The sequence below is a fragment of the Hyaena hyaena genome, unplaced genomic scaffold, assembly GCF_003009895.1.
Source record: "Hyaena hyaena isolate Hyena2069 unplaced genomic scaffold, ASM300989v1 scaffold_477, whole genome shotgun sequence".
Lineage (NCBI taxonomy): Eukaryota > Metazoa > Chordata > Mammalia > Carnivora > Hyaenidae > Hyaena > Hyaena hyaena.
Genome location: NW_024081112.1, coordinates 566,225 through 593,688, shown reverse-complemented (window position 1 = coordinate 593,688; position 27,464 = coordinate 566,225). Strand labels below are relative to the sequence as shown.

Genomic DNA, 27,464 nt, shown 5'->3' with positions numbered 1-27,464 from the left:
GGATCTGCGCTCTCAATCCCATGAACTGTGAAATCATGACCTGAGCTGAAATCAAGAGCTGGATGCTTAATGGATTGAGCCTCCCAAGTGCCCCAATGAATTCCTTTTTAATGTGAAAAAAATAAATTGTACTTTTAGTATCTGATAGAATTCAGTAATGATTTTAAATTAATTTGTACTTATCAAAACACTTGCTACATATATCTGAAAGTATACAGGCAGGAAAGTTATGATTATTATTAATCAGCTTACAAAGGGATATGTAAACTCCTTACTGAGAACATAGCTATAAACTAATAAAGTTCCTCAGTGCGGGATTCCAGCTGGCCCTGGGTATTGCTGTTACTCAGGTAGGCATATTTCAGGACCTCTTGACCCCATATTCACTGATTGGTCTATGTTAATGTAAAACCAGGCCAAAGAAAAAGTGATAAATTTGGAAACTAGGGAAAGAGGCAACAAAGAACAAAAATATCTTTTTCTCTTAGCACTATACCTTTGCCCTTGAGATATAAGAGAGAATTAATGGTTCTTTAATCCAGTTATATGGTGGTTCCAAAGCAATGGATGAGACAACTTGATTCATATTTAAGCTCCATTTTATATGTAATCTTTTCTAAGGAATCTGGTATGGTGGTAAAGCTATTTCCTCTGCTTCCAAGCTCAACAAGCAACATACTCATACTTTTGTTTCAACTTCAAGGTTACTGTCTCAGAGAAATAAATTCTTTCTTAAATTCAATATATATTACCTTTTTGCCCCCACCCTCTCTAGTCGTTCTTGGAATACTATTGATTTTTCCTTCATAGCACTTAACCATGATTTATAATCTTATATTTCTGCTTTTACCACTTTGATGTCTATTTTTACCATTAGACCACATACACAATGGAGGTCTCTTTAGGTCACAACTTTATTACTCAGTACCTTTCATACAATAAATATAAACATATAGTTTACATTCAATTATTTGTTAAATGAAAGCAGGCTAGGGCTCTGAATAAATTTCAGAAGAGGCAGAGCTGCAGTAAAAGTATTAGCGTATGGAGAATGGGATTATATCCCAATACTGTCCCAGAGCCCACAGGAGCTATGCCAGTATAACTAAACCACATGAAACCCTTTCCAAACAAAGAGTATAAACCCAAATCCACAGATTATGGTTGATACGTAAGAGAACTCAGTGATCTGCCTTACCAGTCCTGCATGAGAATAACTGAATCCTGCTTCTCGAGACACAGACCAATTGGCGTGCTCTTCAATCACTGACATATCTGGGAACTTTACCACACTGCTGAACCAGTCAAACTCCAACTCTAAGCATGGGGTTTCCTAAAAGAATAAAAGTTATCATATATATTATGCTTGACTGTAATGAAAGAAAAATTCTAATTTATGATAATCAAAAGCTTACTTTATTTGGATTTGACCCAGTAACACCAATCGGGTTCAGCAAATCTTCTAATCCATGAGGTACTGGCCAAAGATTCAAAGCCATTTTTCCAGATACTAGAGTATCTGTGTAATCAAACAAGTTTATATTTCCCCAGGCCAATGGACAGTGTTCCTTAAAAAACACACAGAAATATATTTACTACTCTGTGGATTAAATTATAAAATGCATTTCAAAATACTTTTCTTTCCCGGAAAGGAGAATGATTAGTAATGATTAGTCACTACAACAATAGTAAGCCATAAATTTTCTTGAAAGTATAAGCACTCTCTGTTTTCCCATTTGAAATCATATGTGTTTTTCCTTACTTATGAATAGGTAATACGAACCAAAGCAAGCCGGGCAGATACTGGTATGTCACCATTTAACAGGGATTTGTGTGCAGTCATTTCACATATTTAAAAAATTATATCAGTGTGAACTCAGGAAATACTCATCATAAATAAATTCAGGAAACTCTCCTAAGGTACTCTTAGACACATTTATTAAAAATTTTAAAATATTTGGTCAATTTTTTAAGTAAGAAAAAATTCATTTCTTGATAAAAATTCAAATCAGCGGTTATAATCTGGAGTTTTTAGAAGTAAATATAATTATTCCTTCTGAAATACTTTACCTCTTTAGCACCCTTTCGGCCTTTAACAGAACAAATGGAAAGGCAAAGTCGAGCAGCACGAGGAAGATCAGGAATGTATATATCGTAATTTAGCCATTCATTCCACCTATATAAAATATTAAAGGAAAAAATAGTTTAACAAAAAAGGCTTTATCCAGAATATATAAGCACCCTACAAATCATCAAGAGAAATCAAATGAAAAACAGGCTGGAAATCAACTGGAACAGACATACTTCACAGTTCACAAGGTCATATCCAAATGGCCAATAAACATAAAAAAAAGTAGTCCATATTATTTATTATCCAGAAAATGCAAAATAAAACATCACTATACAAGGGATTAACTAATACTATAAAGGCTGATGATACCAACGATGATACCAAGAGATAAAAGGATGTGTAGTAACATCCTTTTCTTGTTCCTGAACTTAGGGGGAAAGACATCAATTTTTTACCATTGACTATGATGTTAACTGTAGGTTTTCTATAGATGGCCTTTATTATGTTGAGGTAAGTACCCTCTAAGCCTATTTTGTTGAGAGTTTTTATCATGAATGGATGTTGTGCTTTCTCAAATGGTTTTTCTGAATCTGTTAAGATGATCATACGGTTATTATCCTTTCTCTTAATGATGTGAGGTATCACACTGATTGATTTGCAACTCCTGAACCCTTGCATCCCGGGAATAAATCTCACTTGATTGTGGTGAATGTTCTTTTTTTTTTTTAGGTTTCTTTCTGAGATAGAGACAGAGAGACAGGGTGACAGAGAGAGAGAGAGAGAGAGAGAGGAGAGAGAGAATCCAAGCAGGCTCTGTACCACCTGAACCCAGGAACCACAAGACCATGACTTTGAACCAAAATCAAGAGTTGGACACTTAATTCATTGAGCCACCCAGGTGCCCTGCCCCAGTCAATGATTTTTTTTAAATGTATTGTTGGATTCGGTTTGGTGATAATTTGTTCAGGATTTTTTGCACCTGTGGTAATCAGAGACACCGGCCTATTGTTCTAAAGTGGGAAATTCTTCAAGAAAAGATAATCAAATGAAAGTCCTTTCTAAATAGTTAACTTACTAAAATTTTGAGCTTTTAATCTTATATTATTAAACAAATTTACCTTTCACTTTTATAAAACTAGTTTACTTTTGGTATTTGGAACAACTAGGATAGATCAACCTAATATTATTTTGAGGTCTTTGCTTGGGGCTTGCTGAACTTCCTAGATTGGTTACAGCTTTCACAAAATTTAGAAAATTTTTGGCCCTTATTTCCTCAAATATTGTTTTTTTCTTCCTTGTACAACCACCCTACCCAACCTGTGACAGACATGCAGTATGGATGGGAAATAAACTTTTGTTGTTATAACAAAAATTGAAAAGATCCTCTGTTTGTTTTACAGCATAATCTAACTTAAATGATGTGCCTTCTGACTGACAATTGTTCAGATAGGGCAAGGAACTATTTCACTTCCTCCTGGAAGAGAAGGCTATCATCTCTTTGTACATCACCTAAGCCTTAGAATGATGGCCACATCCAGCAACTGAATTAAGTATAAAACTGAATTTCTTGACTCTCCTAGAATTCAATCTAAATTTATTATAAATTTTACTTCTTGATGTTTTACTAGTTGTCTTTATTGCTTGTCTATAAAACTCCATCTTTAATCTTTAATAACAATTTGAGTGCTCTTAAAATATTTCTATTATATTCATGGGTAGATTTTAAATTCCCAAATGATTCCACAAATAGCCAAAGAAATGGCAGGATGGCAAATTGTTGGATTATATTACCTTTTATTTCTTCATTATACCTAGGCAGTAACCATTTAAAATGTTCCTTAAAACTTCCCCTCCCTCTAAGAAACTGATTTGTTCCCAACGCCTCTTCATTTGAATGTCATAAACACCTATTTCTGTGAGGGATGTGAGTGCCTCAGAGTAGTCTGGCTCTGCAGTTGTCTGCCAACTCTCACTTCTTCTTAATGTAAATGGAAATGGAGAGAAGAATAAAATGCTAGGTTTACTTAGCATTTAGATCTAATGTGGGGAATCATGATGGCACAAAATGTAACCATATTCTGTTTTCTATTTGATATAATGGAAAGAGAGAATCAGAAAAGTCTTTCACATAAAATTTTACAGAGAATCCATAAACTGATCCTGTGATTGATACTCATTTGACCGAAAGACCTTATGCTCTATATGTAAATGTCTGGTAATTTATATGACTTGTATAAAACTAATGATGCCAAAAAATTAAATGCTTCTTGTATTGATTACATTGCTAAACACTAACATGGCTTTTGAAAATATAAATCCAAACATTTCCTTACCTGGGATTGGAACAAGGTACTCTTTGAGTGTTCACATTATCACATAAGGGTTCTCCTCCATGATAGATACCTGTTCGAACATAGATCTTAAAAAGAAAAAGAAAGTATGTGTATACAGATACATACAAACATAATACACACATGCACAGACACTACAGAATGAATATTAAACAATAATAAAATAATGTAGCTGATACAAATGAAGAATCCATTGGAAGTTTCTGTTCAGATGTAACTTTTCTGTTCTCCCTTTCTTCACATATATACTAAGTTAATACTGATGCCAAACAAAATGTGTTGCTGCCTTTAGGGGGATATCAGACTATTAAAAATCAATATAGGCTCACAATCTTTTTAGGCCAGGTATGTAATTCAGAGTTTTTCATATTTTAGGAAGATAAATTAGTACATATACTAAATATTACTTCATATTCTTAGCAGTTGGAACAGCACTCCATAAAGACATTAATATTTCTGCAACAAATCACATTAATATTTATACTAAATGGGATAAAAAAGACTATAAAAATTCCTGTTTCAGGTTGGGTCAGGTTTTGCTGCCAAATGAATTCTGTAAACACTTGGCTTTAAGAACTTAGATTTAGGGAAATTAGAATTATTGGAGTATTAGAATTATGGATATTAGAATTACAGAAAAAGGACTGTATGCTGTGCGATAGCTGAGGCAGAGGAGCGGACTGCAGCTCTCTGAAAATATAGTGCAGGTCAACAGATTATTACATATAGTTCAGTAAAAAAAGTTTATATAAAATAATTTATATAATAAGCATCAACATTTGACTTCACCTTGTCGATGTCTCTAATATTTACATTCACATATGTTGCACAAAGGATTTTTATTCTGAGTGCACTATTTATAACCCAAAGGGATTTTGTAGATGTTTCTCCATTCATATACGGTGTAGCTGTGGAGATGCGTCTGGAATAAGATGGCATCGTGAAACAGTCCATTGGCAGTTGGGAGTAAAGGCTTTCTTTAGCCATCAGCATCAAATTGGGCATCCTCCCAAGCATTATACAACTTCTTATGTACTGTAAAGGATGAAGACAGGAGGGGAGAAGCCATTTCTTACAAGATGTTTCATTTTAAAAGCAGCATGTAAACAAACAAAGAAAATTAAAAACAATGATCAGAGGATATTCATTATGAAGACATTGTTTATATCTTTTTTTTAATGAGTATTAAAAAAATTTTTTTTAATGTTTTATTTATTTCTGAGAGAGAGAGACAGTGTGAGCAGGGGAGGGTCAGAGAGACAGGGAGACACAGAATCTGAAACAGGCTCCAGGCTCTGAGCTAGCTGTCAGCACAGAGCCTGACGTTGGACTCGAACCCACGAACCATGAGATCATGACCTAAGCCGAAGTCGGACGGTTAACCGACTGAGCCACCCAGGTGCCCCTATATCTTTTTTTTAAGTTTTATTTATTTAAGTAATCTCTACACTCAACATGGGGCTCAAACTCATAACTCCGAGATCAAAAGTCACATGCCTTTCTAACAGAGCATGTGGTGCCCCAACACTGTTTATACTGCAATAAACAATTTAGTCATAAAGTGTCTATATCATGCTGTATCTATAGTCATACCTCAAATATCATATATATAAAACCTAAAGGAAAAAAGCATCTGTTCTCTCAAGCACATCATCTATCTCTCAAATTAAATAACAGTATTAAAAATAAACTTATAAATACTATTAATATTAATCATTGAATTTTCAAAAAGTATGTCCTAAAAATACAGATACTCATCTCCAATTTTTAAATTTAAAATTAAGTATTTTGAAGTTTGTTACTTACCTTATACTGACTCAGAGGATATTTTTCAAGGAAGTATTCATCACATCCACACACTTTTAAAATATACTTGCCCTGATATTCTAAAACACAGAGTTTTAGTTGTTCAGATGATAGCAACATACTTCGAGTTTTTTTCCTGATTGCTTCAGCAATTACTTGTTCTGGCACACAGTCATGGTTGATTTTCAGAGTATACTTCTGCTTGTCATTATTTGGAGAAACTATTACCCAAATCACCACTATTATTTGCCCTGTAACAGGAAAACATTATTAGATGCAATCTCCATATATTTTTCATTTTTTAAGAGACAAATTTCAAAAAGAATGAACTACCATTATTCTAATCAAAATAGGAAATGACTTATAATCAAACTAATTAAATACAGGTAAATATCAGTAGAAACCACAAATCTTCAAATATGATAGGGCTGCCAGACCGTGCCCAGATCTCATGTTTCATGGCAAACACCCAGAACTGTGACTAGTGTGTCACAAGTCCTTGAGGCCATGCTAATTTCCATTCTAAACTTCATGACATACTTAATGAATACAACCCCTGTGAAAAGTGACTTATGATGGTATCAAAGGTTCAAAAGTACTTAAAATAGAAGACTTTCTGGCAACTATGGGAATGAATCATGGAGACGTAAAGAAAATGCTGAATCATAATAAAAGATGGCAGAGGAAGGGAAAGAATATGAATTTTTTTAATGTTTTCCTTTTAAAATCAGTTAAGCTGGGAGGAAGGTGGATGATGATGAAAATGGAAAAGATTTAAACTATGGTAGAGTGGTCTGGAAGTTCACAATATAGTCCTCTCAACCTTTCTGTAGGTTGGAAAATTTTCATAAAGAATGTTGGAAAAAAATGAAAAGAGAATTCCATTAAAAATATTTTTTTTAATGTTTATTTTTGAGAGAGAGAAACAGAATGCATGGGCAGGGGGCGGAGGGAGAGGGAGAGAGAGAGAGGGAAGCACAGACTCTGAAGCAGGCTACAGGCTCCAAGCTGTCAACACAGAACCTGATGTGGGGCTGGAACTCATGAGCCATGAGATCATGCATGATCTGAGCTGAAGCTGGCGCTTAACCAACTAAGCCACTCAGGTGGCCCAAAAAGAATTCCATTTTAAAAGGTATACTAAAGTAGAAAAGAATTTCAAATGAAGATCTTATGCTATACTGCATTAAACTACTTTGAATATTCTGGGTGAAATAGTAGTAAGATGTCTTAATGTATTCTACTAACAAAATTTTGTATTTAATAATATGTGAGAGTTAACTTATTCTATAACTTTAAATTGAAGCCTTCACTTTGTTATCTTGGAAAATATATATATTTATCTGATACAATGATATTTTCATTTCCCAAACTATAATTTATAAATTTCCATGTTCACTTAATTCTAGAAATTGATACACTAAGTATCAGAAGTCAATCTATATATGTCATTACCAGACTTAATTACTGTATTTACCACTAAAGTTTATTTTTCTTTCTATATATGATAAAAAGTAACAAGAATGTGCAAAATTTTTCCCAATATTTCATAAAGTATTTCTATTTATAATTTCTTTGGTAAAAAGATGATTGACTATAACTGTGTAATAATGAATTTCACAATCAAAGTTCTTTAGTTTTATTCTGAGATACATAATTCACCAAGAGATCACCACCATGTGCACACAATTCATTCAATCAATAAATATTCATTATACACACATGTATTTGGCACTCAGCTATATCTTGTCAGTATCAGCAGTCCCTGCCTTCAAGCAGCTTATCATCTAGATGGGGTAAAAAGACTCTACAAATATATAGACACAGATAGAAATTTTTACTATAGTAACCAATTGTGGTAGATTGACAATTTTCTTACCTTTATCTAGTTTATTATATATGTGCTTTGGCAGTTCCGGTGAAGATTCTACATTTGGAGGATAGACATACATTGCTCTACTATGAGGTGAATTAAGATCCCGAAGATCCACAGCTTCTTTACAAACATTCAGGATATTTCTTCGGAAGTCCTGTACTTCTGGATCTTTAACCATATCAAATTCACACACTGGCATGCCAATAGCAAAACCTTAAAAAAATCACATAAAGAATATGTGCTTAGAAATGGAGACCTTGACAGATTGGGAAGGTCACAATATTGTAAAGAAGTCTCTCTGGGTTTAAAGAAATTTTAATAAATACTTATAGTAAAGTAAGAGTTGATAAGGACTCAAATATATTTAACATATAGAACATAATATATTTAGCGATTTGGAGTAGAGGTAGCATCCATGTAGTTGTTTTTAAAGAGTAATACAACAAAAGTGGGATATAACAAATCTAAGCCAACCCTACAAATGATAGTTCTTAAAATAAAATTTATAGGACACTACCAAGGTGATAAAAATAGTTTCTTAGCTAAATAATCAAAAGATTATGATAGATTTGTAATGGTTTTTATTTCAAAATTTGAGGTTACAAAGTTAATTAACTGATTCAGACAAATATTTTAGTAATGAGAAAATAGTTCAGTTTCATAGTTATTTGCTTTTAGAATAGGATGACAATGCCATTTAGTAAAGAACTGTATCATACCAATTTCTCGATTGAGGATCTTTTCTTCACGGTTGCCTACTGGCTCAATTACTTTTAAAAAGGGTTGAAAAAGCCGAAGGTCACAAAGTCGTCTTGTTTCATCAAAGAATTCTTCCCTTTCTGCTTCTTGGGTAACACTTACGAAAATGTAAGAAGATTCATCTTGAAGAAGTTGATGGAGAGGATATTTTCTTGCTTCTTTAAATAATTCATGCTTTATAGTTATTAATGTAGCCTCACGGAGGCATTCTAATGTCACTATCATTCCATTTGGTAGTAAACATTCTACTAGGATTCTTGGGGGCATCAAGTGGATGCCCCACAGTTCACCTGATGATGGTCTTGGAGGCATTGTTCTGATCCTTTACAAGTTTTACATATAAAACTATTTTAAGGAATTAGATACGTGGCTGTCCCAAAGCAGAAATCTAAACCAAAGGGAAAAAGAAAACCACATATGTTAAATACAACTATAGATGAGTACATTTATGGTATTACTAAATGTAAAATCTTTTTCTGTAGTTTAAATTGTTAGGGTAAGTCTTAATAATTTATCTTAAAATATTTTGATGGAGACTGTTGCTCCAAATTAGGCTGAAAGAACTGATTCCAAAGCAGAAATTAGAAAAAAAAAACCCCACTTGAATTTAATTATATTTAATAAAATCACTAATTAAAAACATTTTATTTTACTAGATTTTTAAAAAGTCAGGTCTTATCAAGACAGAGCTGAGGCTATCGGAAGAATGAACAGTAAATTGTAACTGAAATTAAAATTCCCATCACATATCATCTTTATCATTTCTATTTTATGGAGCAACAAAATCTGAGCTGGAAAGGATCTTTTAGATCATGGGTCGATTGCTCTCATTTTAAAGATGAGTAAAGGCAAGAGAAGTCAAATCTTCCTTTTCACTCCCTAACTGTACTCTGTGGTAATGGGAAATTACATGGCTTAGTCTTTTTCTTAAGTTAATCTTTGTAATTTCCTTCTTTGTATTGATTATTGTCTAAGTGACTTTTTAGACCATTCTGCTTTTAAAGTATAATTTAGGTATATATTTACTATAATATATAAAGTGTCATCAATTCATTTTCCTTGAGATACGAATATGAGTATCCATCTACTTTATCAAATAACCCGCTAATATTTGATTGAAATGAATTGATCTACACACAAATGAGACCCACTGACTCTCTGTTAGTACAATGCTCCAGCAGTGTTAAGTACTCATAATATTTTAAAAAAATATTTAGTATTACGATCTGAAGCCCTAATTTTTAAAGATGTCAACAATCTTGGGCGTTCTTTAGAAGATACTACAAAACCCACAAAGCACAAGTTCATTTCTTGCTGTTTATGTTTATATTTTCTCTTATTCAGTAAGCTACACTGTAAAGGCATAAAAAAAGGTAGTGTGAGAGACACTAAAGAAATATAAAAGAAATGAAAGTCAGGCTAGAGAAATGAATCAAAGGCCCAGATAACTTAACTATATTAAATTATTCTATCAGGCACTGTGGACAATAGCCATAAATGACACTTTGTTTATCTACTAAAAATGTACTGGTGCTAAAAAAAAAAAAAAAAAAAAAAAAAGTAACAGGGCTGTTCTACAGGACCATGTTAGGTCCTGGGAGTATGATAATGGATAAGATAGACATGGCCCTTGCCCTTACAAGGCAAAGTCAAGTGTGTGATGATTATGTGTTTGTTGGGTATAGGATAAAGTCACAATTAATTAAATTCAGAAGCCTGTCTTTTCTGACTTCTGTATATCATACCCATCAATACCTAATCCATCAATAAACTTTGTTAATTCTATCCCCTGAATCTGTACACTCCACTACCACTCTCAGTACCCTGGTTCAGGCCACTACTATTTCTTGTCTAGACTGCTAAAGCCTAAATTGTCTCTCTAGGTCTAGGTTTGCCCCCTATAATCCATCTTTCACCTTACAGCCAGTAGGAGCTAGAAAGGGCAATAGGACCTACTTTGGGCAAATATTTCTACTGGTCAGTCGCAAACAAGAGCTTATAGTATGCTTCAGAGTTCTAACACATGAAGGAGGTAAAAAACAGAAATAGAAATTTTAAGCCCTCTCACATCTCTAGAAATTCGAAATCAATTGGAAGACAGTAGAGAATATAAAACTATTTTTAATAGTTGAAAATGTTTCTTCAAATTTATAAAAGAGACCCAAAAAAGTTATAGGATTTAAAATATAATTATTCTATTTCCTATACTTTTATGAAAATTCATTGGTTACTAAAAAGACCAGATGGATCAATCTGTGTGCATAATTATAGAAGTGACTTAAGCTAAGCTTTTTAAAACATACAAAAAAATTTGAAGAATGTAAGGGAAATGCCAAATGACTACTTTTAAATGATGATCTGCCTGCATAAGTTCAAATAAAAACAAAACAAAACCACAAACCACACCAAAACAGCAGCTGTGTTTATAGTTTGCTTTGTTGAATGGTGATAACAGGTCCACATTATGGAATCATAGGGGCAGCTATTTTATATAATAAATAAAATCCGAGTCTCATATGTTCCCTAAGAATTAGCAAAAGAGAAGTCTAGTGCAGTGGAGAGATAATGGATTCTAATCATTATCCTACTATGGTATATTTATGGGCAATTAACAACCATTAAATATTCAAGACACACCTTCTTATTAAAAGAATAAATGTGATCGTAGCCATAAAACACTTGGATATCAGAGACAGCAGGCACTGGTTGGAACTATAGTAGTACTAACTAGAAGATAGAGGATGCTAACTTTCTTATTTGTCTTCTTCTTATGTCAGGCCCTATTCTGTACAAACCTTTACCTCAGAGCTCATGTGAACAGAAGTGTAGAAGAGGGGAATGGAGCTAATGTTACCCACATAGATCATACACTTAGTTGGGCAATAGCCCTTTCAGGATAGGCATTACCACTTTACATATGAGGAAACTCAAGGTCCAAGATGTGAAGTTATTTGCTATGGATTTTGAATCCAGGTCTAGATGATTTCAAAGTGCACACTATAAGCATTCTGCTATTTGGGCGTCAGTTATGGTCAGGTAATACTCATTGGTGGTAAATAAGAAAATGGGTCTTAGGTCTCAAAGGATTCAAATTCTCACTGCGGCGTTGGGTTGGGGGGCGGTGCCTGGGTGGCTCAGTTGGTTTAGCATCTGACTCTTGATCTTGGCTCAGATGATGATCTTACAGTTTTGTGAGTGTTGGGCTCTGCGCTGACACCATGGAGCCTTCCTGGGAATCTCTCCCCATTTCTCTCTGATCCTCCCCTGCTTGTGCTTGTGCTCGTGCATACTCTCTCTCAAAATAAACATTAAAAAAAAATCTCATTGCCTTAGTAAATAGCTGCCTTGGGCAGTTTAACTCATCTCAATGAACTTCATTTTTTCTACTCCTTTGTTTGCTAAATTGGGATAATGGCAGAAAATTCATCAAATTATTGTATTAAATGAGGCAATATATGAAAAGCATGTAAGCAAAGAAAATGGCATAGAGCAAGCACTAAATAAATGTTAAATATTACTAATAAACTTGTAGAGTACACCCACACTATCTTTTCAAGCTATTATGAATTATCCAAGGCTGGTACCAGATGGGGATGGGAAAAAGGGGTTTGAGGTCTTTTATGGAAGGAGGCAAGTAAATGAGCTTTATAAAGCAGTGCTAGCTTCAAGAGCTGTATCTTGAAGGTAGCACTGGTAATGCAATGCTCACACACAAGTCTGGAATAGTATGGAGTGGCTCAGAGGCTGGTACCTTCGTAGCTGTTTCTAGTTCCCCAGACTCCTATATTTCTATTTAAATGGTAAGCTATACTACAGTGTAAGTAAGGAATCTCATTATTCCCCCTCCGCCTTTTGTTTTGGAGAAATACCTACTTATGCTAGGCTCTAGGCTAAATATGCTATGAAAACTAAGGCAAATAAAATGTGTTCTCTTCAGTTGTTGAGGGACTCATACTTTATTAGGGAATGAAAGACAAAAACAACTTTGACAATGGAAAAGTTATCAGACAGAACATGCACTTTGGAAAAATCACTGGAAATGTCCCAACTGCTTAAGGAGGTGAGGGAAGGCATCAGAGAAGTAAACTTTAAGTAGAATATTATAGATTAGTAGGGATGTTGCAGAGAGGGTAGCTCGGACATGGGGGAGCTGGATGAGAAAGCATGTTAGATTGCTGCAAGAGTACATGTACAAAGTCACAGACTGTGAAAGAACACAGCCTGTTACCAGCAATGCAAGTTCTATTTTCATTACTTGAGACTGAAATGCATGGGAATACATAAGGTGTATAATAGGAGGGAAAGAGGCCAGGAAGGGGGGCAGACTCCATATTAAGCAGTTTAAATTTTATGTAGTACATTATAAGTAAAAGGCAGAGTCTTCTAAAGTATTTTGAACGAAGGAATGACTCATTTTTTTTCATGATTTTAAATTTCAGATTTTTGAAAAATATTTCTTTTCAGGGGTGTCTGGATGGTTAAGTCAGCTAAGTGTTGGACTCTTGATTTCAGCTTAGTTATTTTCTCCTGGTGGTGAGATGAGCCCCATGTAGGGCTCCACACTGGGCACAGAGCCTGCTTGAGATTCTCTCTCTCCTTCTCTTTCTGCCCCCGCTGGCTTGCACTCTCCCTCTCCCTCAAGTTATATATATGTTTTATATATATATATACGTTATATATATGTATACGTAATTTTATATGTGTGTGTAATATATATGTAATTTTTAAGAATACAGGACATAATCAAATAAGCATTAAATCAAGGTATAAAAACAGTATCTTCTCAATTCTCTGAATTTGGGCAAAAAAATCTCCAAAGTCAAGAAATCAGTGTGTGTGTGTGTGTGTGTGTGTGTGTGTGTGTATGTGTGTGTGTGTGTGTGTGTAACATTTTAAATAAAAGGGCCAACACATTATAGAAAAAAAATTAAATGCTGTTAAAGGTTTATCCAAATGTAAGTGCATAATCTATTTACAAAGAAAAATAACTTATTTGAAAAGCAACAGAGGGCGATATATCACTATAAAATTAATACTCTACTGGTTCTACTGGGCTTCTGAGTTCAGAATGCCAGGACTAAATATGTATATACTGAAAAATGACTACTATTCAGGACCCTTATGAAATAAATTAGTTTTATGTATCCTATTTTTTTTAAGTTTATTTATTTTTGAGAGGGGGGGGAGGGAGGGAGAGAGAGAGAGAGAGAGAGAGAGAGAGAGAGAGAGAGACATACAGACAGACAGCATGAGCGGGTGAGAGGCAGAGAGAGACAGAATCCTAAGCAGGCTCTACACTCAGCACAGAGCCTGATAGGGGTCTCCATCTCATGATCGCAAGAGATCAAGAGTTGAAATCAAGAGTCAAACACTCAACCAACTGAGTCACCCAGGTACCCCTACAATTTACCCTTTTCTTGATGAGTTACAGTCTTCATTATAAAACCAATTACCGTGTTATTCTGAAAAACAATACGGCAAAGCTCTTCAATATTATTGAAGGGTCTGAGTATATTTTTGGCCCCAAATCCAATGATCTCAGGTTGGAGATGGTGCTTTTTCAAATGTCCCCATCTCCTTGTTTTCTACAGTCAATGGTTATTTCTCAGCTGTGCCTGCCTGCATGTGACAGCCTCCTCTTCTTTAGCTATTTATTTAGTCAGCATCAACACTTGACCACCATGTTATAACAGTCTATAGACGAGAGACCAACAAACCAAATGAGGATATGAGAACCTTTGCTATATAAACTTGGGAAACACAAAATATGTAACAGATACCAGAGATTTTTGTTTACTTCCTTGTTCTGGCATTAAAATTACTGTTTAAAATTACTGTGTTTGGGCAGGTGGCATTGAAAGTCTTTGGTTCTTAGAAGGCCTGAATCTGCATTACCAGTCCAAGGGAGATCGATGGTTTTGTTCAGGTGGAGTAAAGACAACTTTAAGCACTAAATAAGCAGCAGAAATGAAGAGCAGAAAATAGTGTCAGATTCTTCACTGTCACCTGACTTTCATAGTGGAAGGTCTCTTAATTCGTTGGACAATTCAACTTAAACATCTGATATGCACTCTTTCAGTCTGAGAAGACAATGACATTTTGACGATTTGTTTTTTAATTCCTAAATTCAAAGCCTCTGCTCACTTACATTAATATAATGGTATTTTCAGGTTTCATGATTTAAGGCAAAGCTTGTCAAACTATGGCCCATATGCCAAATCCAGCTCACCACCTGCTTTTGTAAATAAATTTAAATGGGAACACATCCAATAAATTGTTTATATATTGTCAATGATGCTTTCCCACTATAGCAGCAGTGTTGAGCAGAAGCTATAGAGACCATGTGGCTTAAAACATTTAATATCTGGCCCTTCACAGAAAAAGTTTGCTGATCTCTGATAAGTTGTCAGAATTAACGCAATATCAACTGGAGAATTTTCTAAATGCATACTGCTTAATAAATCATCCCTAAACCTGCCTTTTTGACCATAATTCTACACTTTCACTCAAACTCCTTTGGGGCTGAGGTGGAGAAGAAGCATTAATTTTAAGCCAGTGAACTCAAAATCTTGAAATAAGAAAGTATCTCAGAAGTCAATTAATTGGATATTTTCAGTTTTGGAGCTCACTGCCAGATACAGAAGTTTTTGTGGAGCACTTCTAAAGTTATCCATTCCATAATTTCTACCTTTTCTACCACTTCACATGCTTGTCAGTACTAGAATTTTTTTCTGAGTCTTTTTACTCTCCAATTCCTTTAGCCATAATTCAAGCAAGATGGTTTATCATCAGCATCTTCGTCATCACTTATTCTTTTGCTAACTAATACTCATTTCAAAATGCAGCAAACAAAATCTAGTATGTGCCTGTGAATTATGAGTCTCTGTAAACACATCCTAAAGTGAGACCTTTTCTAACTTGATTACTTTAAAATATAAAGCATATTTTAGGTATTTTAATTCATGTCTCAATTTCAAAATGTATGTTTTAAACATAGTTGTTTTTAAAATAATATTACATCTGCATCAGAAAGTCATTAAAAAAAATACAGGGTGCCTGGGTGGCTCAGTTGGTTGAGTGCCTGACTTTGGCTCAAGTCATGATCTCACAGTCTATGGGTTCAAGCCCAGCATTGGGCTCTGGGGAGATAGCTCAGAGACTGGAGACTGCTTCGGATTCTGTGTCTCCCTGTCTCTCTGCCCCTCCCCTCCTCGTACTCTCTCCCTCTTTCTCTCTCTCTCTCTCAAAAATTAACATAAAAAAATTAAAATAGAAAGTCATTAAAAATAATACAGCTAGTTATTTTGAAGTGTACCCTTGGAAATTTAGGGGGTTATCTACACTGATGACTCCACTGGCAGCTTAATCATCTCAAACAGCCATAATTTTGCTAAAATAAGCAGCCTGTGTCCTAGAGATCTATGTTCCACAATTATAGAAGCTTCTTAAGTGTTTACTGAATGACCAAAAGTTTTACACTTATTTCTTATTTAACTGATGCATTTAACCAATGCTATTTGATTTAGTGAATACATTTATAAGCCAGTATATTTAGATATATGTTGACAAGATATTTTCAACCCTCATTCTCAGAGAGGTCAACTGGGAAACATTAACACGTAGTTTTATTGCTAACTCAGTTCCATCTCTTTATTTGCTCATTAACTAGAAAACACACTTTCCTGTTTTTTAATTACCGAATGTATCCTTACTTTAGTCTGATAGAGGACAAAATAAAAAACTTCTATACTTGCTACAGAAAAAATATGATTAAAATCTGGACTATTAATTCTATGATCTGATTACTCTCATTTTTTTTTAATTTTTTTTTTAATGTTTTATTTATTTCTAGGAGAGAGAGAGAGACAGCGTGAGCAGGGGAGGGTCAGAGAGAGAGGGAGTCACAGACCGAAGCAGGCTCCAGGCTCTGAGCTGGCAGTCAGCACAGAGCCCGACGCGGGGCTCGAACCCACGAACTGCGAGATCATGACCTAAGCGAAAGTCGGACGCTCAACCGACCAAGCCACCCAGGCGCCCCCTGATTACTCTCCTTAAAAGTTACTTTAATACATTCTTAATAAAGTTATTAAACATATTCATGTTTGACTTGCTACTAGACTATGGACTTTTCCAGGATAGGGTCTTTTTTGGGTCACAACAGCCCTAGAGCATAAGAAGTAGGAAATTTAAATTGTTGAAGTTATTAGCCCAGGGAAAATGGAACAAGGGCCTGAAACAAAGAGAAGTACCAGTAGTAACAGAAGAGATGGACAAAGATACCTTATAAAGGGAAATCAGGGGCGCCCGGGTGGCTTAGTCGGTTGAGCGTCCGACTTTCGCCCAGGTCATGATCTCGCAGTTCGTGGGTTTGAGCCCCGTGTTGGGCTCTGTGCTGACTGCCAGCTCAGAGCCTGGAGCCTGTTTCAGAGTCTGTCACTCCCTCTCTCTCTCTGACCCTCCCCTGCTCATGCTCTCTCTCTCTCTCCTAGAAATAAATAAAACATTTAAAAAAAATAAAGGGAAATCAAAAGCATCAAAAGACTAAATGTATTTGAAGGACTACAAAGCATAATTTAAAAAAAAATTCACTGCAGTAGATAGCATAGGAAGCAAGTGTTTTTTAGTACAATTTTTCATGAGCCCCAGTTAGGGCCTCTAAAATTCTCTTCCTCCAAGAGTCACTGAGCTATTGTTGGAGTGAATCCAAAGGGACAGCTGTAATATACACTAGTGCTGGAAGGATGTATTTTATCCACTTCTTTCAAAATGCTGTCCTTTACTGACCTTTACAAGCTGACCATGAGGAAATAGATTTAACTCATTCTTTTAGCTATTCACAGACCATAACAACTTCGGGGTGGAAAATCAAGTTCTCATGACTGGTATGTAGAAAATTCAAATTCCTTTAGAAGGGCATACAATTCATTTTCACTAAGAAGTTCACAGTGTTGTGAAATACACTTCAGAGATTTGAAAATACATTTCAGAGATTTAATGGGTTATTTAAAACAAGGGTTCCCAAATATGAGGTTCAGAGATGGGCTTAGGAAGCGTCTGTGCTAATGGATTTTTTTTTTTTTAACAACGGCAAACAATTAAGGTCTAAGTCAGTAATGTCAATGGCAATGTGTGATTTGTGATTTGTGATTATCAATACATGCGAATAAGGACTTTATTTAAGGTGAATTAAAAGAATCCAATGTGAATAGCAGAATCAAATGGGGTAAACAAGCATAAGAGCCATTAATGAAGTAAAGTATAGATTAATAAATATTTGATCTTAGGTTATTACATAATGAATTTAAATTCCATATTTTATATAGATATGTAAAGAAACCTTACCAAATCTCAAACCATGAAGCCAGTAATTTTACCAATTTGATAAAAGTTCAAATTTTAGTGTGTGATAGAATAAAATTTCTTAAATCTAAGTTCACCAGGAGACTGAATATTAATAGAGATGACAGAGGGATAGATAGGATTATGAGGAAAGGTAAATGTAGTGAAACAATGTGGAAAATACAAGGGATATTTCACAATATCATACAATTTAATAAGACAAATGATTCCACAATGACATAGAGTTTTTCAGGAAATATTTCTTTTCTCTTTGTGAAGGAGTAAAGGCAGATTATTAGAGCCACATAAAACAAGCAGCAGGCAGTCAGAGGTCAATGGTAAATTAGGAAACTCCAGAAACTCCATGTACATTTTTATATCAAGATGGCAGTATATGGCAAATTGTGGTTTCAACATACAGAACTGAAAGAATGACTAGCACTTCAAAGGAAAAAATACATTAATATTTCACCTTGTTTTTTTTTAATTTTTTAATGTTTTTAAAAAATTGTTATTTATTTTTGAGAGAGAGGAGAGAGAGATGGAGAGATAGAGACATATACACAGAGTGCCAGCAGGAGAGGGGCATAGAGAGAGGGAGACACAGAATGCGAAACAGGCTCCAAGGCTCTGAGCTGTTAGCACAGAGCCCCATGTGGGGCTTGAACATGCAAACCTTGAGATCATGACCTGAACTGAAGTCAGATGCTTAATCAACTGCACCACTCAGGTGTCCCTCACCTTGTTTTTCTAGTAGTAGCATATTTTTTGCTATAATTCTTTGATTACTCCTTATTAACCAGCACACATTGTGACTGATGCCAGGTATTGGTAAGACAGGTGGAGAGAATTAAGGGTGCCTTCTTTTGCCCAAAGAAAAGGACAAAGCTAATGATTCCATAAAAAGAATATAATATAACCAGTGAACTGAGCTTTAACATCTTAATACCCTGAACAAAACAGTCAATGGACCTGAAAACAGTTTGGAAACCTCTACATTTTTTCAACTATGGTATTACTCAGTGTTTAATAGCAAAGGAAACAACATAAATGAGACCAGACTAGTTCTAAGGGTACCACAGAAATGGTCTAACCAGTGTTTCTGCTTTGGTTCAGATCACTGCTCCATCATCCTCAGCTCTACTGACCTTATGGAGAACTCTGCGTTCTTAATACTTCCCTGGGAGTTTTCTTATTTGCACAAAGTGAATAAACAGTGATTACCCCACAGTGATTTATAAGAATTAAATGAAATAATACATGTTAAATCTTCAGCATAGTGCTTGGAGCATGACAATTCAATAAAGATTCCCTTTCTTATCTACGGGATCAATGCTATCTAGATCCATGGGTCCAGAAAAGGGCCAGAACTTTATGGTTTCAGGCCGACTTCATAATTATGAAAAAAATCTTTGATGCAGAATATTTCTCTTATGTACTTGATATCTCTAGATAGGTCTCTGTTCTCATCTTTATATTTGTCTCTGTAATCTTAGCGAACTGCAAAATTCCTAAAGGATGAGACCTGTATCTGTTTAACTCAGTTTGTACACTCTGAGCACAGCCAAAACGTCAAATGGGTATGGCGTATTTCAATAATGATAAAACAACCAAACACAAGTCAACAAAAGACATAAGAAGAAAAACAGAAATACATACAAAAAATCTTATTTTAGAATTATGCTATATGTAATTTGTAAAATCTACTTCTTTACATTTATACATGAGATTATACTGGTTTTCTTATTTAAAGGAAAACAGGGAAAATGCAATGAGCAACAGAAATAAAAATGCAAAGTGACGGTTACAAATACTTTTGGCTCTTGGACTGGAAAAAATAACGTCCAGTTAGGAAAAGAGAGAAGTGAAGACGAATTACGTAGACCATACCACTGATTTTCTCTTCATGTTAAAAAAAAAAAAAAGCCTTTTAATCGTATTTGGTTTGATTGAAAATAAACAGGAACGAACTTTTTGGACTAAAAACCAACAATACAGCTCATCATCTACATTAATTGATTATATGGTTCACTTAAAGGAAATCTGGTATAATGTGGAGAGTAATTTTTTAATGAGAAAAAAACCCACTCTCCTTGTAAATGGTTACAAACTAGTATTTTTATATAAAAGAGAGAAATAATCCTAAAGTATTTAAATTTTACAGCTATATCTATATCAAAGGGCCAAGAGTATACTTCAACAATACAGGGAAAATAGAACCCTAATTATGCACCTGATTGTCTACATGAAAATTTTACTAATATGAGATCAATGGAGACAAGCCCAGCAAGAAGGAAGGAAATGTAAAATATGGAGGGGTTCTTGAAATGTTACTCTAATTTCCTTCTAATCAAACATTTTAGCTCCCATGGAACATAAAGAGAAAAGGTCCTGAAAGATAAACCTTTTACAGGAAAATTTATAAACTTATTACTGATGATACCCAAAATATGGGGCTCACAGTTCTTTGTAATTCCCCTTTACAAACGAGACTCATGTCCCATCTACTTCAGGAAGAAAATAAATTTATTACTTGGAATTACATAGATGTTGCCAACCACACATTGCTTCTTTCTTGATTGATGGATTAAGAAAGTATAAAAGGGCTCTAACTTCCTAAGCGTCCATCAACGGATGAATGGATCAAGAAGATGTGGTTTATCTATACCATGGAATACTACATGGCAATGAGAAACAATGAAATCTGGCCATATGTAGCAACATGGATGGACCTTGAGGGTGTTATACTTAGCGAAATAAGTGAGCCAGAGAAGGACAAATATCACATGTTTGCACGTATAGGAGGATTAGGAGGAACTTAACTGAGGACCATGGGGGAGAAGAAGGGGGAAATGGTGGGGGAAAGGGAGAGAGGCAAACCATGAGAGACTCTTGAATGTTGAGAAACAAACTGAGGACTGATGGATGTGGGGGGGAGGGGGGAGATGGGCATGGAGGAGGGCACTTGTGGGGATGAGCACTGGGTGTTATATGGAAACCAATTTGACAATAAACTATTTGTTAAAAAAAATAAAAAAAAATAAAAAAAATAAAAGGGCTCTAACTTTTCAACTTAAAGTCAGTATGAAAACTAACTCCCTCTCTTTCAAAAGTCTGGGGGACTTCACCAAAGATAACTTCATTCATTTTTGCCCTAAAGAAGCTAACACCATCCTGGATTTGGTTGATTTGTAAAACTGTTATTTCCTGGTTGCTAGTGATTTACAGAAAAAGAAGAGACAGAGAGTACATTATCCAGGTCCTAGCTAGATACATTCATTATAAAGTTTAAGAATATCCAGATTAAACATCTGAATTAAGAATATTAAGTACAAGGTAACCCTAGCAATGTGTCTTCCAGCTTGTGTGACTTTATTCTTTTAAAGATCTGTAATAAATTGAAGGCAAAATGTTTCCATAAGCCACAAGGATGAGAACTTCCTTATCAAATGACTATTTCTTATTTATTTATTTATTTTATTTAATTTATTTCAACAATCTTCTTCCAAGTCTTCTTACTACTATGGGTGAGGGTGGATGAACTTCGGGAAAACATGTGCTTCACAGGGTTCCTTTTCGTTTTCTATATTCATCAAGAATGAACAGCTATCTTACTTCTTTATGTCATAGGATGAAGATATAGTTTACTACTGGGGCTTTTAGTCAAGTACTATTTCTTCTGGTGGTAGGTCTAGATGCTAGTGTCTAGATGCACTAAAACTTGCCTGCACTCCACTAATTAACCTTATGGTCTTTCTTGACAATGATGAAAAGATGAGTCTACTGCCATTAAAAGTGAAACTTGAGTTAGCTACAGATTTCTCAGTAGATCAGTTGTGCTGTCTTCCTCAGAACATTAGTCTGTAACCACAGACAAAGAAAAAAGAATCCCCAAATGAAAAAATAGTAAATGTACAGTCTAGTACAGTCCAATAAAGAGTCCAATAAAGTCCAAAGCTAGCTATGACTGGGGGTACTAGTAGACCCAATAAATTCACCTAATTGAATCCACATTTATTTCACAGAAAGTCTATTTGCTTTGGAGTATTATTTTCATTTTTGACCAATTCAACATTCTAAACTCAAAATCTGCCATCCACTCCAATTTCTGGCAATAACAGAAAAGTTTAGTATTTAATAGTAATGGTGAAAAACTCCACTGAAGTAATTATTGACCAACTTTAATTGTGATTTGTCATCCTTCAATATTTGATCTCTGATAAAAGGGCTACTTCACTAAAGCAAAATCTGAAATAAGGTGAATAGCTGTTTGGCAAGCAAAGGAACACAGGTCTCCCAGAAGTACGACCTGAGAGAAGGGGGCTTAATGTCAGCACAAGCATCACCAAGATGTGAACAGAAGAGTTCTGAGTGATAGCAACAGCAATGTGGAGGTATGTAAGCACAAACGCTTTTATTTTTTTACAAATAGTTTATTGTCAAATTGGTTTCCATATAACACCCAGTGCTCATTCCCACAAGTGCCCTCCTCCATGCCCATCTCCCCCCTCCCCCCCACATCCATCAGTCTTCAGTTTGTTTCTCATCATTCAAGAGTCTCTCATGGTTTGCCTCTCTCCCTTACCCCCACCATTTTCCCCCTTCTTCTCCCCCATGGTCCTCAGTTAAGTTCCTCCTAATCCTTCTATACGTGCAAACATATGATATTTGTCCTTCTCTGCCTGACTTATTTCGCTCAGCATAACACCCTCAAGGTCCATCCATGTTGCTATACATGGCCAGATTTCATTGTTTCTCATTGCCATGTAGTATTCCATGGTATAGATAAACCACATCTTCTTGATCCATTCGTCCGTTGATGGACACTTAGGCTCTTTCCATGTTTTAGCTATTGTTGAGAGAAGCACAAACACTTTTAAAACCCAGTTATTTTCAGCCACTCTAATATGAGCATGGTACTTCAGAGAATCCATTTAATGATGAAAGAGAAATATTAGATGGCCTTTGTCTTTTAAACATTTACTGTTCACTTACACTTAATATAGTATACCATGTATCTGGGAAACTACAGTCACTATACCTTAAAATGAGAGCAATGAGAATGACAAATTGAGATGGGTGTAACTGTGTAAAAATAGCAACATAAGTGATCAGTAAGTAGAATATTTCTATTTTATTCATTGATGTTCAGTATCATCAGCTGACCACTTAAGACATATAGTTAAACAATAAAAAATACCTTATAATAATTCATTAAGTTAAACTGCTTCCTTAGAAAATGTGTCAACTGACAGAAACTAGTTATTTAACCTAAGTCATTAAACTATTATCCCAACAACTACTTCACACATTACAATTTATTAGGTAATCTTGCTGAAATTAAAATAAAGGCACAGAGCAAGATATAAGAAAGTTTGAAAAAGAGCATTTAAAGAGGCTAAAATTCTGAACCCTAAATAGGGAGTAATACTCTAAAAAGGGAATGAGTGCAAAGAGATATTGTGGGGGATGATGATACTGAGTCTTGCTCAGTAATGGTTACTACAGGGCTGGACACGTGATGGAGAATGCTCAGGTGAAAATTTAAAGTCTGTTATGGTACATAAAGAGCACATTCAAACCTCTATTTCTTAAATTGCAAGATTAAGGTTAAACTAAAACTGGACTGTAAACTTTTAACTTCATCTAGTCAATGCTTATACTTTCTCTCATTTGAGAGTGGCTTCGTGGTCTAGGTGATCACAGTCTGATAGTCTCATACCAATTTGGTGGAGCATAAGAAAAAAAGGCACAGAAAAAATTCTATAAAGTATTCCCAGTGTCAATACTGGAAGTCAGAAATTCACCCTTTGTTGCAACCTCAAAATGACAGGGTTTTGTTTTTTTTTTAAAGATAAAAGTATGGGCTCTATTTTTAAAGCATAATTAACAAAACCACAATAATTAGCTTATTAGTTAAAAAAATCTACTTTCACATCCCTAGGAATCGGCTGATTAAAACCTGTGCTTGGACCCTTTGTCTCAATTGGCTTTACAATACTAGTGTTCTTAGCTAGTCTAAGAACTAGTCTACTCACAATGGTATCATTAGCACTATGATCTAAATAACAGTGCTGTATTTATGACTGCACTTTAGTTTACACAAAAGCAAAATTCTGAGAAGAGTATGAGTCATTATCCCCAGGGTAAAAAAAAATGTTTCTTTGGTCAGAATATGAAACCTATTACTGAAACTAGTAATTTAGCCTAGAAATTCCTTTTCTGAATAAATGGAACAGAATGTTTCTTTTCTGTATTCGAACACTCCGAAACTAGCAGAACTGTCCATCTGTCTGCTTTTACTACTCTACATATCTGGTGTGTGGTGACAGAAAAACAACCTTTAATGTAACTATTTTCAGTACTGCTCTTTTGTTCTGTCCTGTCGTAATGTCATCTTCCCAGGACAAAATATAGGTAGACAGACACACCCCTCCCCCACCTCTTCTTCACTATTTGAGTAATCTATTACAAAGTCACTGCAATAATACAGTGACTATACAATATATAGTAGAGAACATTCTAACAGTGAATATTTCCATAATGTTAAATGTTAGACAGTTCTCATGTTCATATTTTGTATCTCATCTTAAAATATTTTCACAATTAAAAGGTAAAAGTTACAAAGGTAAGGAACTATTGATGTTTTAAATGATTTAAAATTTTCCTGCAAATTTCCCCAATAAAAGTCAAAATAATCTTTCTAGGATATTTTTCTGGCCTATTTTAATTGTTTTTCTTGTTGGCACTTCTTACTCTGTTTATTCATGACACCACCACTCTCTAAATCTCCAAGGCTGGAGCCTTTGGAGTTCTCAACTTCTCATGCATGATGTCGCTTCCACCCATTAAATCACCCTCAAATGCATCACTTTTGGGGGGGTTCTTCTCTATCACCTCTAAACCCTAAAGAGTACTCATATGGAACAATGATAGATCTCTAATTCAACAAGCCTTCATAAAGCAGTTGCTATCTATAAAACCCTGGCAATTAAGGTGAAGGGATGGGTGACGGAAAAGAGAGAGAAGAAAATCATTCATATGTGTGTGTAAGTGAAGGTGAAAAGGATAGAGTTCTAATACTTGACAATCTAAGAAGCAGAATATAGTAATTGCAGGAGAAAGTGTACATATGTGCGTAAGGGAAAAGCACTTAATGAATGATAGGCTTTCTGACAGGTACAAAATGAGGAGCAGCCTAAGTGCTGCATGAACTAAAGCAAGAAGCCGTGAAAGCACAGTATTTAGTTTCTCCCTTCCCCAACTTATTAGCCAGTGTGAGGAGTACTGGCTACCTAAAACACCTATCTAATCACATCACTACTCAATTAAAATATGATGAATTTCTAGTATCTACAGAATATAGTTCAAACTCAAAGCCTCACCAACCATTACAACTATGCTCTGCCCTTACTCTCTTTTCCCCCACACTTCAAGCTCTAATCTTTCTAGATCAATTTTTCTCCTTTACAGCTTTCTTTGCTTTTGCAAAAAGGGTCCATGATCTTTCTCCTGCCTCTATTTCCACTCATTGCCATTTCAATTGCACCTCTCATTTCAATTCAGCCCAGATTCTTTCCATTCAGTCTCATCGTAACATTCAAAAACAAAGATCAAAGCAAAACTTGTTTGTATTTTGACAGAGAAACTCTGGTTTATACTAATTTAGGGACGTATCCTTCTTATCCAAGTATGTACTTACACTTATCTGTTTTTCAATGTCCCTTAATTACTTTTTAATTGTACTATAATTAACATATAGTGAACTGAACATCTTAAGTGTTCAGTCTGATGACTTCTGACAACTTTTTATCAATGTAACCACCATACAAAACAAGATATAGAGCATTTCTATTAACCCAGAACATTATCTCATGCACTTTCCAATTCATTTCTCTCTCTGCCCCTCAATTATCACGTTTTGATTTCTGTAATCATAGGTCATTTTTGCAGGTTCTTGACTTCATATAAATTGAATCATACAATGTATACTATTTTGTGTTTGGCTTCTTTTGCTTAACATACTGTATTTGAGATTTATGCAGGTTGTTGATATATCAGTAATTCTTTTTAATTGCCAGGTAACAGTCCAAGATATATTTCAACTCATTTATCCATTCTCCAGTTGTTGAATATATGTGCTGTTTCCAGTTTTGGCCATGGACTTTCTTATAATAGTTTTTTTTTTATTGGATATATACTTTTATTTCTTTTGGTAAATACTTAGCAGTAAAATACTGGGTTGTATGGTATGCAGACCGACTACTTGTCCTTAAGAAGGCTTGCTTGCAGAGTTGGTCCTTGGTTGGTATGTAGGAAGTTGGATCAAGGAGTTTGAGAGAATTCCTACCCCCTAACTGATAAAATTGGCTCACTGTGCCTAAGCTGTTTATGAAAACAATATGGTTTATGTTGTAAATCATGGTTTATGTAATCTCCCTTGGATTTCTCCTCATGCACCTTTTCTTTTTGCTGACTGTGGTTTGTACTCTTTGGTCATACGTATGATTACACACCAAGTCCTACGAGTCCTCTTAGCAAACCATCAAACCTAGGGGTGGTCTTGGTGACCTCTCAGTACATAAGGTAAACATTATGTTTAACTGTAAGAAAGTGCCTACCAGTTCTCCAAAATGACTGGCCATTTTGCATTACTGCCAGCAATAAGTGAGAATTCCAGTTGCTTTACATCCCCGTTAACTAGTTAGTGGTATAAGATTTTCTATTTAAGCTATTCTAGTGGGTACACAGTGGTATCTCTACAAATTAAAACCATAGTGTTTACTGATGACTAATGATGTTGAAATATTTTCATGTGCTTACTGGCCTGGCCATTTGTTTATCTTCTGTGAAATGTCTGAGTCTTTATGCATTTTTATATTTGGTAGTTGGTTTTTTACAATGTTGATTTCAGAGGTTCTTTATATATTCTGGTATAAGTTCTTTTGTCACTTGAAAAACTGATAATAGTTTTTCCCATTCTGTGCCATACCTAATTATTTTAATGTTATCTTTTGATGAGCGAAAAATTTTAATTTTGGTAAAGTTTTATTCATCTTATTTTCTTTTATGATTAGTGCCTCTTGTGTCTTGTCCAAGAAATCTTTGCCTTCTTAGAGTCTTAAAAGATTTCTTCATGTAAGTTCTGCTATGGCTTACTAAATTTATTTCTAGGTAAGTGATTTTTTGTTAATTTCGTAAATGCGTTCTTCTCTTCCATTATATAATTGGTTACTGTTCATATAAAGGAAAACTATGGTTT

At 34.9% G+C, this 27,464-nt stretch overlaps 1 protein-coding gene across 1 annotated transcript in view; it reads right to left on the bottom strand.

Annotated features, from left to right (window-relative positions):
- The window catches only part of PIK3CA (phosphatidylinositol-4,5-bisphosphate 3-kinase catalytic subunit alpha), a 74,535-nt gene that overhangs the window by 19,574 nt on the left and 27,497 nt on the right, over positions 1-27,464 (bottom strand). The window contains exons 2-9 of the mRNA XM_039254341.1: positions 8,824-9,251; positions 8,108-8,317; positions 6,229-6,479; positions 5,212-5,457; positions 4,405-4,490; positions 2,071-2,176; positions 1,416-1,568; positions 1,199-1,333 (exon numbers count right to left, since the gene is read on the bottom strand). Coding sequence (XP_039110272.1) covers positions 1,199-1,333; positions 1,416-1,568; positions 2,071-2,176; positions 4,405-4,490; positions 5,212-5,457; positions 6,229-6,479; positions 8,108-8,317; positions 8,824-9,175 — 1,539 coding nt within the window. The 5' untranslated portion in view covers positions 9,176-9,251. The remainder of the gene's footprint in view (positions 1-1,198; positions 1,334-1,415; positions 1,569-2,070; positions 2,177-4,404; positions 4,491-5,211; positions 5,458-6,228; positions 6,480-8,107; positions 8,318-8,823; positions 9,252-27,464) is intronic.